General features: G+C 40.9%; 1 protein-coding gene across 1 annotated transcript; it reads left to right on the top strand.

Annotated features, from left to right (window-relative positions):
- Window positions 1–7,138: 7,138 nt before the first annotated feature.
- FAM200C (family with sequence similarity 200 member C) lies at window positions 7,139–12,539 on the top strand. Its single transcript, XM_053303188.1, is given in 2 exon segments — window positions 7,139–7,932; window positions 7,934–12,539. Coding segments are annotated over 2 exon segments (1,815 nt in total). The 5' UTR covers window positions 7,139–7,206; the 3' UTR covers window positions 9,023–12,539.
- Window positions 12,540–15,714: the final 3,175 nt, after the last annotated feature.

The raw sequence follows: 15,714 nt of genomic DNA, 5'->3' as shown, positions 1-15,714 counted from the left end.
CCAACAGATTGGAAGAGGACAGTCTACATACCCATACCAAAGAAAGGAGACTCAACAGATTGCTCAAACCATCACATAAAATCTTTAATTTCACATGCTAGCAAAATAATGTTCAGGATCATCCAATGCAAATTAGAGCCCTTCATGGAAAGGGAAATGCTGGATGTTCAAGCTGGTTGGTGGAGGAACAAGAGACATCATTGCCGATGCATGCTAGATAATTGAGAAAGCCAAAGAATACCAAAAAGAAGTTAATATGTACTTTATTGACTACAAAAAAGTCTGTGATTGTGTCAACCATGTCAAGTTGTGGAATATCCTTAGGAAAATGGGTGTCCCAGAACACCTCATTGTTCTCATGAGAAACCTATACACAGGACAGGAAGCCACAGTCCAGACGGAACATGATGAAACAGACTGGTTCCAGATCGGCAAAGAGAAAGCTGTATACTTTCTCCGTATTTATTCAGCTTATATGCTGAACATATACTGAGAAAAGCTGGATTGGAAGAAGATGAGCATGGTTTTAAAGTTGGAGGAAAAAACATCAATAACCGGCGCTACGCTGATGATACCACTCTGATAGCTGAGAATGCGGATGATCTGCAAGCTCTAGTAATGAAAGTCAAGGAGCACAGTGAAAAAATGAGATGACGACTTAATGTAAAGACTAAACTAATGACAATGGGCACAGCAAGCATCCTTAGAATTGATTCTGAAGACACTGAAGTGGTGGATAACTTCTGCCTTTTAGGACTGACATCAACAATAAAGGATCCAGCAGTAAAGAAATACGACGCAGATTAGTACTTGGTAGGGTTGTAATGAAGTCCTTGGAAATGATATTTAGATGCTGTGATGTGGCTATACCAACAAAGATTAGAATCGTTTGGGCAATGGTTTATCCCGTGACACTCTATGGATGCAAAAGTTGGACTTTGAAGAAGGAAGATAGAAAACGTATTGACACTTTTGAACTTTGGTGCTGGGGAAGACTTTTGAGGATATCATGGAGAGCCAGGATAACAAAGAAATGGATTATAGAACAAATCAATCCAGAATTTTCACTCAAGGCACAAATGACCAGGCTCAGACTATCATACCTTGGACACATTATGCGAAAACCCATTTCCCTTGAGAAGGCCATAATGCTGGGAAAAGTTGAAGGAAAGAGAAGAAGAGGACAACCAGAAAAAAAGTGTATGGACTCAATCATGACAGCAATGAATGCACCACTGAGAGACTAGAGACCAAGTTGAATAATATATTAACAATTATTAATATATTATTAATAATCAATAATATATTAATCATTTTAATATATTTTTCCTGTCTTAAAGTGCTCATTAAACCATCAAATGGGGATGAACTTCCAAATATGCAGTGCTGTTCTTCAAAAGGTGCAAGAACCCCTGCTGATCCCTCATCCAACAGATACATGCCATTCAGCAAAATCTTTGGAGAAAAGGCTCTATCTCATGACCTTGACACTGTTCAGTGCCAGCTGTATAGCATCTTGTCCTGTATCTAAGGCAAAAACAGGTTAAACCAACCTTATCTTTGAGCGTCTGTAGCAGAAACAGTCATACAGGCTCAAAAGTCTGATGTTGCTTTGAACATCTTCCTTCTCCATAATCAGATTCGTTGATAGAGTTTACTCACAAATAAATTTCATTTATTAGGCAAACATCTTTTCCAGTGTTAATTAAAAGTCTCATACTTGCAGGTTGTTTCACTGCGCCTTGTTGATAGTGACTGAGAGTTGGTTTTAGTTGATCACGGCCCAGGGATTATTGCCTCTTAAATATCCTCTCTTAATTACCACAGTGTCAGTTTCTTTTTCTACAGAGCAGAAAAGCTTTGATTACTGATTTCCTTGCAGTGGGTTGTTTCCTACGATCCCCCCCCCCCTATTTTCAGAAGGAGCTCTATTTACACATGAGAGTGAGGAATGGTTTTCACTGATCCCCCTTTCCTTCCCCAACTCTCTGTACCACTGAAAAATCTGTTCCGGAGTGTTGGGACAGATTTTCTGAACTGTGGGGGCAAATTTTTCCCGGAACAAATGGAGCTTCTTCCATGCACAAGAAAAAGCAAACCAATTATTTTCTCCTTTTCTTTTTTAAAAATTGCAAAATAGCAGCATGTCACTATTAAAAAAAGAAGAGTAGATCAATATTTATATTTTTTGTATAATATTCTGCCTTTACATAAAATATCTGACTTACAATAAAACAATTTGAAGCCATATAGTTAATAAAAGCATATGATTTATAACCATATGATCAGTTAAAGATTCCCCCAGATGAATAGTCTTTCGCTGTTAGGAACAGAAAACAACTCTGGGGCAATAAGAGGCTATGACAACCATTCTATATAAAAAGACTAGTGTTGAAGCAACCCTTAACAGGTAAGCTAGGAAGTGTGAGATGATCAGGTAATCTGATTACTTGCTTTTTCTATTTTAAGTCATTTACAGGAATTTCCCCCTTCTTGTAGTCCTATTGTTGGACTTGTGGCAATATATATTTTTGGCATGCTATACCAGTCTTCAGGGAGGGTGATTCTGATTTAAAATAATAATGGATTTGGTAGAAAATCCAACAGTCTGTTTTTCAGAACAGTAAATAAACATAGTGATTAATGAGAGCACCAGTTTCACAACTTTCCCAGAGTTATAATTGCTACTCCATATATGGAAAGAATCATAAGACTTCTCCTCTTTTCATCAGCTTCATTTCTACAGAACTACTTGACCATCTGCTTTCTGCAGGCAATGTGATGACCAAGAGATTTTCAAATCCTGCTTTTAAACTTACATCTATTGATTTTTTGGGAAGCAGTGGATATAGGCATGGAAGAAATCAAGAGCAGGAACAGGAGATGAGCTGTTAGTGTCTGATAATAGCTGGAAGTGAACAGAAACATTTCAAACAATAATGATGTTATAAAAAGGCAAGCTGAAGATATTGCGGAGTACCTTTGCAAAGTACTCTGCACAGGATTCATTTCCTGCACTTCAATACTAGGGAGTTAATAAGGGAGCAATTATCAGTATTTATTGGAGATATGCACAGTGTTCCTTTCTGCAAGAATGTGCACCCAGATATTTCCAGAGTGACAGCATGGATCTCTACATATAATAAGCAATGTCAGGACTGTGATTATCCATGCCTCCCATGTCAGATCAGCTAATTACCAGAACTTTCAAATTCTTTGAGGTTATTAGCAACAGACAGGACCTTTCCATCTAAGGATTTTGTTATTTATTCAAATTGTATTATGCACTTCCTCAAACCTAAGTTAAGTTAGCCTCTCAGAAAGAAAATGATTGGCCAAGGCCAATCTGTGAGCTTTATAGCTGATCAGGGATTTGAACATGAGTTTGAGTCCAGCACAGTGCAACAAATGCTAGAGCTCTAATTGTCAGTAGCCTAAACAAGGTACCTCACCTATGGCAATAGGTGCGATAGGAGCCAATCAGTCTCTGGAAGCTTGGACAATGAGTCTGAAAGAGCTCAAGAGGGTCTAAAGGAGTGTACCTGAAGCCCAACCAAGGCTTGTAGAGTTTCTTGCTGCTCTTTCTCTCCATATGTCAGACACAGTAACCTCATATATAATAGGATTCATCTTATACTTGTGAGGTGCTAATCAAATTCTAAGACCCACCTCTAAGTTCTGGGTAAGGCTCTCATTAGTGAAGCTACAGGTGATCCTTTGGTTTTTCTGTTCATCAATCTTCAGGCTACTCTCCCAAGTTAATGGAGACATTCTTATAATTTTTTTTCCATATATGGTAAAGAGGACTACACAACTGAGAATCTAAATAGTTAGGAATCTAAATAGTTAGGAAATGAAAGGGCCACATTCAGAATTGTGGCCCTTAAAATATGGTGCCAGGTCTTCCATCTCAGGGGGTCTCAACCTTGGGTCTTCAGATGTTGGACTACAGCTCCCATCATCCCCAGCCACAATAATCTTGACCACTGTGGCTAGGAACAAAGGGAGCAGTAGATCAACAATATCTGGAAACCCAACCTTAGAAACTCCTGTGATAGAAGACTTGGCATCCTGTTTCGAAGGCCACGATTCTAAGTATCTGTTCATTTTCTAGAGGTTGATTTCCTAGTTATTTAGATATAATAACCTCTATGATACGTTCTGTCATAAATACAGGTTTGCAGAAAAGCCTCAAACTTATTGTCAGCTGATAATGGCTAGAGTTTGTCCATAGATATCCTCCCTAATATGCTTCTTACTCTGTTTATATCTCAGAATTAGATTTAAAAAACTCACTTCATTGGAGTTAACTTTGGGTTATGACTGGACATTAATTGCAGCAAAATATGGGGTATTTTATTTTTATTTTTCTGATCATGCTTAATAGTCTTGGTTTTGTCCACATTTCCACATGGACTTTATGTTAAGGTTTTAACACATCCCTAAAAAGCTTTATTTGTTGTTTTCACATTGTCATGTGGGAGAAAAATGCTTAAAGCCTTGGAGGACATCACAGTATACATGAGCAGGGCAGCCACGTGGGTTAAATCCACACCTAGTGTGACCCTTATTCATAGCATACTGTAATTGATTATTTGCATCCCAAATTAGGACCATTTTATGCATTATAGTTTTGAGGTTGTACACCTATGATGTTTTAAGTTTGTTTGTTTGTTTATTCGATTTTTATACCGCCCTTCCAAGCTGGCTCAGGGCGGTTTACAATTAAAAAACAGAAATCATTAAAAACAATTATGCCTTAAGTATAAGTACATTAAGTATGCCTTAATGTACACGTGAAGGTGACAAACATGTTTTCCAGGGGCGTAGCAAGGTTGGAGTGGGTCCCGGGGCAAAAGGTGGACATGCCCCCCTGCTTCCCTGCTTCCTTTTTGGGAGAGGTGTGGAAGTGAAGGACTATACGCTGTCTCTTGTCTCAATGACAGTGGAGGACAGACTAGTGAGTCAGAGGGCTAAAGGGTCAAGACATTGGTCATCCCTTTTCTACTGCTCTGACACTATCCCTTTGGAATGTAGATTGCTACTCTTAGGGACACTTCCTTCCTTCCAGCCACTTCCTTCTTCTCTCCCTTCTCTTCCTGTTCCTTCTACCTTGCAACATGCAAGCTCCTCTCCCTGCACCATGTGTGCAGTGATGCAGAATCAATATGCATCCAGATAGCTAGATAGATTATTGATCCTAACTCCTCACTTTCCTATCTAGAATGAGTTCTATAAATACCACTTATATTGATTTGCAACTATGAACTGGCTCCAAGTTACTTTACTCTCAGCATCCACACATGCCTACCTAAATTACACTCTGTTGTGCCTCTGTGCACTCTGCTATAATGAAAAAGGGTTTCTCTACCAGATAGAATTCCCAACAGGTTATGGGAGCCCAGTATTTTGAGCTGCGTGTACTGCAACTGAAGAGTTAAGTTTGTTCCAGGAGATCGAGTGAGATCTAGCCGTGGACATTTTGAATTGCTAATCTACAGCAGCTGCCCTTTCTTAGAGCTCAGTGAGGATGGCTACTTACCTAGAGGGAAAGCTCAGGCTGACTATTCTGAACCCAGACAATTACTTGGAATGGAAAACCTGACTGAGGATTGCATTGCGAGCCGAAGGACTACAGAGAGTAACTGAGGAAGACCCCCCCCCCATCAGATGGAACTACAGCTGCTGAGAAGACTGCTAAAGAAAAATGGCTGCTCAAAGCTGCTCAAGCTCAAGCTTTGTTAGCTGCTTTTGTGAGTAAAAACCATCTTACTACTATATGTGATCTTGAGACCTAAAAGGAAATGCTAAGCAAGCTAGATTCCTTGCATATGAAAAAGGGGTGGGCATACACCTATAACTTGAGAAAGAAAATGCAGGATATCCAGTATAAAGACAGGGACTGTTTTGCCACGCATGTTGGACTGCTATGGGACTTTTTTTGCACAATTTATAGCTGCAGAGGAGGAATTTACAGCAAGTCAGAAATTGGAAGCTCTGGTCCTAAGCATGCCCCCCAGCTATAGCAATATAATTGGCCAATTGGATGTCCACACCGCTCTAAGCTTTGAGAGAGCAGTGGAAACCATATCTTCTGAAGCAAGCAGAAGAAAAGTTTTGAATTCTCGCTATGAAAGTGAATTGGCAAGTAACTTTGCTCTTAAAGCAACAATTGGCCATTCCAGAGGAAGCCCAAGGTGGGGAGGGAATGCTGCAAGAGGAAACTGCATGGGCCCCCCTCATTTGCATACCAAAAGGTCTGGCTTCATTGCCAAGGAAACTCAGTCCAGAGAGAGAGGTCACATGATCACCAGCAGGGAGACTGCTCCTGGAATGAGGCCAACTGGGACTAATGGAATGAGGCCAACTGGGACTAATGCCTTTAGATATTTTCTGTGTAACCGATTTGGCCACAAGGTGGTGAACTGTCACAAGAATCAGACAAGAAGAGTTGATTTTACTGAGAGAAATTTAAATAAGGATGTTAAGTGTGCTGATGATTCAAATAAGAATTTCAATTTCTGCCTGATGCAAGGTGATGAAAAGTTTATTTTAGACAGTGGTTCCTCAGTTCATATCTCAAATAATTTGGATTTCTATACTGAACTGTTTGATATTCCTGAAGAGATGGTTCATTTGGGCAATAATACTACAATTAAAGCAAAGAAGAAAGGCGAAGGAATTTTGTATTGCAAGTTATTGGATGGATCAATTAATGAGTTTTTTTGTGAGAGATGTCTTGTATACCCCTGACTTCTCAAGCTCCTTGCTTTCAATATCCAAGAGAAATACGCTAGAGCAATGGTTCTCAAAGTGGGTGGTATCGCCCCCTAGTGGGCGTTGGAGCAATCCAAGGGAGCGTTGGAAGCTCCATGTAAAATTAGGGGGCACCAGGAACCAATCGGTGGGCGGCAGAGGATTCAGCTGGCTCCCCTGCTGCGCCTGCACAATGAGCCAAGGGAGGGGCTCATTGCACAGGCGCAGCAGGGGAGCCGGCTAAATCCTCTGCCGCCCACCGAGACTCCACTGAGACGCTGGAGGACTGAAGCCCAGGGCAGCAGCTGCCTGAAGACACTGGAGGTCTTCAGGCAGCTGCCGCCCTGGGCTTCAGTCCTCCAGCTATCCCACCCACCGCTGGCCAAAACTTTTCAGGGGAAGGCAGTCACTAGTTTTACATGCAGTAGAGGGAGCCCACTGACTTTTTAAATGCTCCCGCCCCTCGGAGCTCCAATGTTTCTTGTTTCAGTTATTACCATGTCTGAGGCAGAGAAAAAATGCAAGCAGCACATTGTTGATTATTTGAAATATGGTTTCATTCCGTCTCCTTCAAATAATGCATTACCAATGTGTATAATATGCCAAAAGGTTTTCTCAAATGAAGCTATGAAGCCTTCTAGACTCCAAGAACATCTGACAAAAATCCATCCAGATAAAAAGAATAAAGATTTGCATTATTTTCAAGGACTCAAAGAAAAGTTTGTAAAACAGCCCAAATTGGAAACTATCTTTTCAACAGCTTCCAAACAAGGTAACGATGGGTTGCGTGCTTCTTACAATATAGCTTTACTTATTGCAAAATCAGGGAAACCGCATACTATTGGGGAAGAACTTATTATACCAGCCATAAAGGAGGTATTACAGACTGTACTACACAAGTCACCAACTGACATTGTCAAAAAAATTCCTTTGAGTAATGACACAGTCCAAAGAATTGATGAAATGGCTGAAAACATTGAAAACTCTCTATGTAATTATTTAAAAACATCTCAGTTTTCAATGCAACTTGATGAGTCAACTTTGCCAGGGAATGAAGCCTTACTTCTCGCTTATGTGCGTTTCATAAGGGATCAACAAATCTGCCAAGAGTTATTGTTTGCCCAAACTTTAGAAACTGATACTAAAGGAGCATCATTATTTTGTGTAATGAAAGATTTTTTTTGAAGAGAAAGAAATTCCCCTGAATAACATATTGTCTGTTGCTACTGATGGTGCTCCAGCAATGGTTGGATGCTACAATGGTTTTATGGCACATTTAAAAGAAGAGGTACCAAATATATTGGCCATACACTGTGTTATTCACCGGCAACATCTAGTAGTGAAAAACCTGAGTGAACGCTTACATAGCTCACTTCATCTCGTCATCAGAGCAGTGAACAAAATCAGAGGTAAATCTTTGCAGGACAGGATATTTGGACAACTCTGTATGGAGAACGATGAAGATTACAATCGTCTGCTTCTTCATGCAGAAGTTTGTTGGCTATCAAAGGGAGCCAGTTTGAGCTGTTTTTCCACCCTTTTCAACTCAGTGCTAGAGTTTTTGGAAGACAAAGATGCTACTTTAAGAGCAGATTTGATAAAATCAAAACCAGATATAGCTTATCTGACAGATTTGTTTAACAAATTAAGTGAAATGAACCTTCAGCTCCAAGGTGATGACCTGAATCTAATAAAAACTAAAAATGTAATTTCTGCACTTGTGGGAAAGCTTCAAATACATAAAAGAAACTTGGGACGGGGAGAATTTATCCACTTTCCAAATTTGTCAACAGTAGAAAAAAATGACGAAGATTTACTTGAATATTGCCAACATTTGGAAACTCTGGAATTGGACTTCAAAAAACGATTTCAGGATATTTTAAAAATGGATGTACCTGATTGGCTTTTGGACCCATTTTCCTGTGAAATTTCAGAAGCATCTCCAAACTTAGAAGAAGAGTTGATTGAGTTAAGAACAAATGAAGAGCTGAAATTTAAATTTAAATCTGGATACCAACAGTTTTGGCTGCAGAAGCAGATACCTGAACTTTATCCTGGTTTATGGACTATTGTTCAAAAACTTCTTATTGCATTCCCTTCGTCTTATTTAGTGGAACGTGGGTTCAGTGCAGTAACAACGCTAATAACAAAAAAAAGAAATAGGCTGCAGATAGCTAACTGTGGAGATTTGAGAATGCTGTTAACAAACATGGAGCCGAATATTGACAAATTGTTAGAATCTCATCAGGCTCATCCTTCTCATTAAAACTTATTCTGTTACTAGTTTAGTTCGTTTTCCTGTCCTCTATGTCCTCACCATTACTCGGGGCTGGCCCAACCCCCAGCAGTGCCTTAGGCAAGGGGCGGGACATTCCAGGGGCGGGGCTTGGGCAGCTCACCCCCCACCCCGGGGGTGGGGCTTAGCAGGGGGGCATTAAGCATTCAATTTTTTCTAAAAGGGGGTGGCGAACCAACAAAGTTTGAGAAACACTGCGCTAGAGAAACAAGGCTGTGAACTCTACATTAGAAATAGACAATGTGTTGTTACCCAGAATGGAGAGGTTTGCCTTGTAGGCTCTGAATGCAAAGGCCTGTACAGCGTGCAGGAGCAACCTGTATCAAAGCCAGACAGAGAAAGACCAGTCTGGTCCAAACCTAAGGCATACCAGCCCAATGAAGTGAACCTTGCTCAGTCATGCCTGCATGAAAACTGCTTGCAACTGTGGCATAGATGCCTAGGACATAGGAGCTATGAGTCAATCCAGAACATGAAGGAAAAGGGATTAGCTGATGGCATTGATTTTGTACCATGTGACATTGTGACTAACTGTGTTTGTTGTCTTGAGTCCAAAGCAGTTAACAAGCCATTTCCTAAGCAGAGTGAAAGGAAGACCAGAAGATCCCTGGAGCTGATCCACAGCAATATATCTGGACCACTACCAGCAACCATAGGTAATTTCAGATATTTTCTCACAATCACTGATGATTATACACAATATTTAGTTGTGTTTATACTAAAGGAGAAATCACAGATGCTTGAGAAACTCCAGGACAACGTGGCCATGGCAAACAACAAATTTGGGTGGAAGCCAAAGATCCTGCGTATAGACAATGGAGGAGAATATATGTCCAGCGCCACACAGCAGTTCCTGAGAGAATGTGAAATCGTGCATCAAACCACGGTAGCTTACAATCCATCCCAAAATGGAGCCTCAGAAAGAAAGAATAGAAGCCTCCTGGATATGGTAAGATGCATGCTTGCTGATGCACACATCCCACAGAAACTCTGGAGAGAGGGCATCATGACTGCTATATACATACAAAACAGAATGTACACAAAGCCTATAGGAACAACACCATATGAACTTTGGCATGGTCATAAGCCATCCATGACACATTTGCATGTCTTGGAAGCACGGCTTACTCATACATCCCAAAGGAAAAAAGGACTAAGTTAGAGGCTAGGGCCACAAAAGGGATTTTTGTAGGCTACTCAGCGCAATCAAAAGACTAAAGAATTCTGGATCCTGACACCAACAAGATAACCATTAGCAGATCGGTGTATTTTGATGAGAATGAAAGGGCTACGTCTTCAGAGGGGGCCTACACCGAAGCAAGCAACCAGCCAAACACCTGATACTGGATTATGCTTCCTGATCTCAGCGGAATTGAGGAGGAGGAGACAGCAGATCCAGATCCAACCACACTCAACACAGAGACCCCCAGTGATCCACCAGACGCATTTGAGATATTGGAAGGGACCACAGATGGTGAGGTGAGGCAATCAACGCGCTCAAACAGAGGTGTTCCAGCCCCGAGACTGTCCTACCTCGCAAGAACGGCGGAACAACCAGAAGCTTCATCATGGAAGGAAATATCCCAGCTAGCACAACCAGAAGCCCAGAAGTGGAAACAAGCTGCAATTGAAGAGCTTGAGGCTCTACAGAAAAACAAAACCTGGACTCTTATTAAGTTACCTCAAAGAAGGAAAGTTATAGGCTGCAAATGGGTTTTCAAACTCAAACATGATGCTGATGGTGAGATTCAGTGCTACAAAGCCAGATTAGTAGCGAAAGGATATTCACAGAAATATGGAGAAGATTATGATGGAAACATTTGCACCAGTGGTTAAACATACCACAATAAGGACTCTGTTTAGTATTGCTGCTAGGAAAGGAATGCATGTTGAACACCTAGAGGTGAAAACTGCATTCTTGCATGGCGAACTAGAAGAGGACATTTACATGCAACAACCACCAGATTTCTCAGAGAAAGGCAAAGAGGACTATGTATGCAAACTGCAAAAGAGCATTTATGGTTTAAAACAGGCTGCCAGAGAATGGAACACAAAACTAAATGATATGCTTCAAAAAATGATATGCTTCAAAACAAGTGAAGCTGATCCCTGCCTGTACACGAAATGCAGGGATGGCAAATGGACTTACATTTTGGCGTATGTTGATGATTTGATTCTTGCCTATGAGAATCCAGATGACAGCAAGGAAATAATGCATCATCTGAACAGAGATGTGAAAGTCAAGCAACTTGGCAACATTGCACACTACTTGGGCATTCAAGTACAAAGAAAGAAAGATGGAAGTTTCCTCATCAACCAAGAACAGAAAATTAAAGACCTGATAAACCTGCTCAGACTGGAAGATGAGAATCCTACACCAACTCCAATAGAAGTGAATTACATAAAATGAGAAGATCAAACTGAGCCACTATCTGACAACCATAGATATCGTGAAGCATTGGGTATGCTTTTATACATTAGTACACTCACTAGGCCAGATATTAGTACAGCAGTTGTCTTACTTTGCAGAAAGACTGCATCACCAACAGTCAAGGACTGGAATGCAATTAAGAGACTTGTTAAGTACCTAAAGGGTACTGCACACTTTAAGCACAAGATGCAAGCAACAGTCAACCAAAACTAGAAGCATACGTAGATGCAAACTGGGATGGAGACCTAACAGAAAGGAGATCCACCAGCAGTCACATAATTTTCTGTAGAGATGGAGCCATAAGCTGGTCAAGCACCAAGCAAGACATAACAGCACCATAAACCACTGTAGCAGAATATGTATCAGCAGCACAGGGCTGTCATGAGATACAGTGGCTGTGTCAACTACTGAAAGATCTAGGTATGGATGTACCACAGCCCATACCTGTGTATGAAGACAACCAAAGCTGCATTCAACTCTCCAAACAAGAAGATGTAAAGAGGCGTACCAAGCATATTGATGTGAAGTACAATGTAGTGAGAAATCTGCAAAAGGATGGACTAATCAAGCTGATCTACTGCCCAACAAATGAAATGCTTGCAGATCTACTCACTAAGCCACTACCAAGACCCTGCTTTGAAAAGCTGAGAGAGAAAATGAATCTTGTGAACTGAGTCACGAGACATCGAGAGGGGCTGTTGGAAGTGAAGGACTATACGCTGTCTCTTGTCTCAATAACAGTGGAGGACAGACTAGTGAATTAGAGGGCTAGAGGGTCAAGACATTGGTCATCCCTTCTTTACTGCTCTGACACTATCCCTTTGAAATGTAGATTGCTACTCTCAGGGGACTTCCTTCCTTCCAGCCACTTCCTTCCTCTCTTCTCTTCCTGTTCCTACTACCTTGCAACATGCAAGCTTCTCTCCCCTGCACCATGTGTTCAGAGATGCAGAATCAATCTGCATCCAGCTAGCTAGCTAGAATAGAGATCCTAACTCCTCACTTTCCTATCTAGAATGGAGTTCTTTAATAAATGCCATATATATTGATTTGCAACTATGAACTGGCTCCAAGTTACTTTACTCTCAGCATACATGCATGCCTAACTAAATTCAACTGTGTTGTGCCTCTGTGCACTCTGCTATAATGAAAAAGGGTTTCTCTACCAGAAAGAATTCCCAACATGAGGGGGAGGGGGGACTAAAGAACAAGCTGTTGCCCAGCTGACAGGCCACCTCTCCCTCAGGGCCCAGGGACATTTTTTCCCTCCTGTTCAGTCATAGCTATACCTCTGACATTATGGCACATATACACTTGTCCGGGAGCAGTGATTGCTTGCAGGCCATTTTTGAGTGTATGTATACTGCTGCTGGCAACTCCAGGCTTGCCTCTGCGCAGTGTGTGAAATGACCCTCAGAGATCTTCCCAAGCAGATTTTTCAGCCTCTGGAATACAACTTTGCCATCTTTCCAGATGAAGTAGGGTTAAGAAAAAAAACAACACCCTGCATATACTACACTTAGTGAAACGAGTTAACCTTTCAAATTGGGCTGTTTTGTGTGGCAGCAGGAAAGCTGTTGAAAGTGCTTTTGCTTCTCCATTTTCATACCATGCTTCATTTGGTACCAGTTTGTGTTGGCCTCATCTATAAGACTATCATAAACTCCACTTTTCTTTATTCCTTTTTGTTTGTTTGTTATTGCTGTTTACTAGATGTGCACATTTCTTTGCAAATAGGACAATCTCATCCTCTTGATGATGATGCTTGACATTTCAAAGCATCGCTTCTAAGTTGCTTTCTGCTGAAGAGGTCAATTGCTGGTGTACACATTAGTACTCAATTAATACATTTATCAGCCCAGAGGAATTATGAATACAGATTTTAGTTTAATGCATAGTTTAAAAGGCATATTTTGAGGATGGTTCTTAAATTAAAAACGTTTCTCAAAATTATTGGTCTCTTTGTTTAAAGCAGAGAATCAAGATCCATCTCACATTTTGTCTTTAATAAGCTGTAATTTTTGTTTCTGAGGTTCAACATAATAACTCTGCACAAGTCTATTATTTGTTTTAATGCATAGAAGCCTGTGTTCTATTACTTAGTGTTCTTAAGACTCTCAACACAAATACTTTTCTTATATGACATGCACAGATTATTTGTATGTGACAGAATGGAGGCAAACTTCAATTGTCAGCCTTTGCAGCATGCTCACCCAGAGAAAAAAAAGAATAAAAACATTAAGCAGGACTCTTAAAAATGTTTATTTTGTAATTTGTTCTCCTTATGGCTTTGATAGTGCCATAAATCCTGCTGTCTGTTTTTGCATCTCATTTTCTGCTGACTGGTTTTTCTAGGGACTATTCTATTTTAAATACTTTGATTACTTTTTCCTCTTAGATGGACCTTAAAAATATTTTTATCGCTTGAGATCAATTAGGAAACTAGAGAGAATTATATAAAGTATTATAAAAGATAGGAACCAGTAAAATTATTTACCATTTTAATGGATTACTTACCAACGAAATCCATTAAAACATTCAGTTGCTTATAACTTTAATCTTAAACAAGACTAGGTGGGGGCTATTTCAGAATTTGTTATTGGTCAGTGGACTGTCTTCATATTTATACAGAGACATGTCAGTTTTTTAAAGACCCATGTTGCATGTTATTTGGAGTGTGAGGACTCAGACCTGTACTTCAGGTTAGATCTAAATGTGACCTGTGAAGTATAGTGCATACAACTTTTTCCAAGAGTTTTTTCACTGCAGTCCACCCATTTCTAGATTCACATGCTTAGAAATATTTGTTTTAGATAGCCATTAGGGGTGTACACGGAACAGATTGTGGTGGTTCAGTTTGAATTCGAACCAAATTCGAACCGGACCGCCAGTCCGTGAGCCGGGTTGGTTGAACCGACTTGTGGCCCAGTCTGGGGTTGAACTGGGTTGAGCCAGTTCAAACCAGTTCAACCCATTTTGAGGGGCTCTGCTTGTAAAGAGGAATTCTTCCTCTAAAAGGGCATTAAGGGCGGCTGGAGGGGTAGCAAGAGGGCACTTTACTGGCTTTGGCAGCAGCAGTGGCAAAGCTGCACGGGATCCTTTAAACCCCGCCAGCACTTCCCCCTGCCACCAGGCGCACAGGCCAGCAGTGGCCCGGTTCCGGCCTCTGCACATGTATGGAGGCCACTTGTGTGACCTCTGTGGATGCGCAGAGGCCACTGGGACCTTTTGGCTGCAAAGCAGATATTTCTACCACTGAGCTAGAGCACCATGCCCTCATATTATCTACACTGGTCATGAATATCTTACTTGAAACCAAGAACAAAACGTAGTGTGAAAGTGCAGTTGTCCATGTGTTTGCCCCATTCACAAATAAAGTGGCATGAGGGAGTCTGATTTATTTATTTATTTATTTAACCCATTTTTATACCGCTCCAACCCAAGGTCTCAGGGCGGTTCACAATCAAACAAAAAACAAAACTTTAAAATCAATTAAATAATAAAAACAGTTTAAAACAAATCAATAAATAATCCAAAATTTAAAAAGTTACAAAGTTAAAAAGCTAAGAGGCCTGGGTAAAAAGATAAGTCTTTAGACACTTTTAAAAAGCTGCTAGAGATGGGCAGACTCTTATTCCCACGGGAAGCGTGTTCCAAAGTCTCAGGGCAACAACGGAGAAGGCCCGTCCCTGGGTGGCCACCAGATGACATGAAGGTAGCCACAGATGAGCCTCCCCTGATGTACACAGTGGAAGATGGGGATCATGCAGAAGAAGACTCTCTCTTGAGTACCGTGGGCTTAAGCTGTTTAGGGCTTTATAGGTTATAACCAGCACTTTCTATTTTGCCCGGAAACATATTGGCAGCCAGTACAACTCCTGTAATATAGGAGTAATATGGTCTCTTTGAGATGACCCGGAGCCAAAGGCAGCCTTATTTGGGTAATCTTATATTGAGGTAATCTAGTCTGGAGGTTACCAGCAAGTATACTACTGTTTTGAGATCATGAACCTCAAGAAATCGACGCAGCTGGCGTATCAACCGAAGCTGATAGAAAGTGCTTCTGGCCACTGCCTGAACCTGGGGAACCAGAGAAAGGTGTGGATCCAGAAGCACTCCCAGATTGTGAACCTGCTCATTCTGAGGAAGTGTGACCTCATCTAGAACAGGTAGATCAGTATCATTTCCTGAGTGACGACCCTGCACAATAAGTACCTCTGTCTTGTCTGGA

Source organism: Hemicordylus capensis, chromosome 2 (assembly GCF_027244095.1).
Source record: "Hemicordylus capensis ecotype Gifberg chromosome 2, rHemCap1.1.pri, whole genome shotgun sequence".
Lineage (NCBI taxonomy): Eukaryota > Metazoa > Chordata > Lepidosauria > Squamata > Cordylidae > Hemicordylus > Hemicordylus capensis.
Note: the sequence above shows the minus strand (reverse complement) of the source record. Positions and strands in the feature narration are given on the sequence as shown.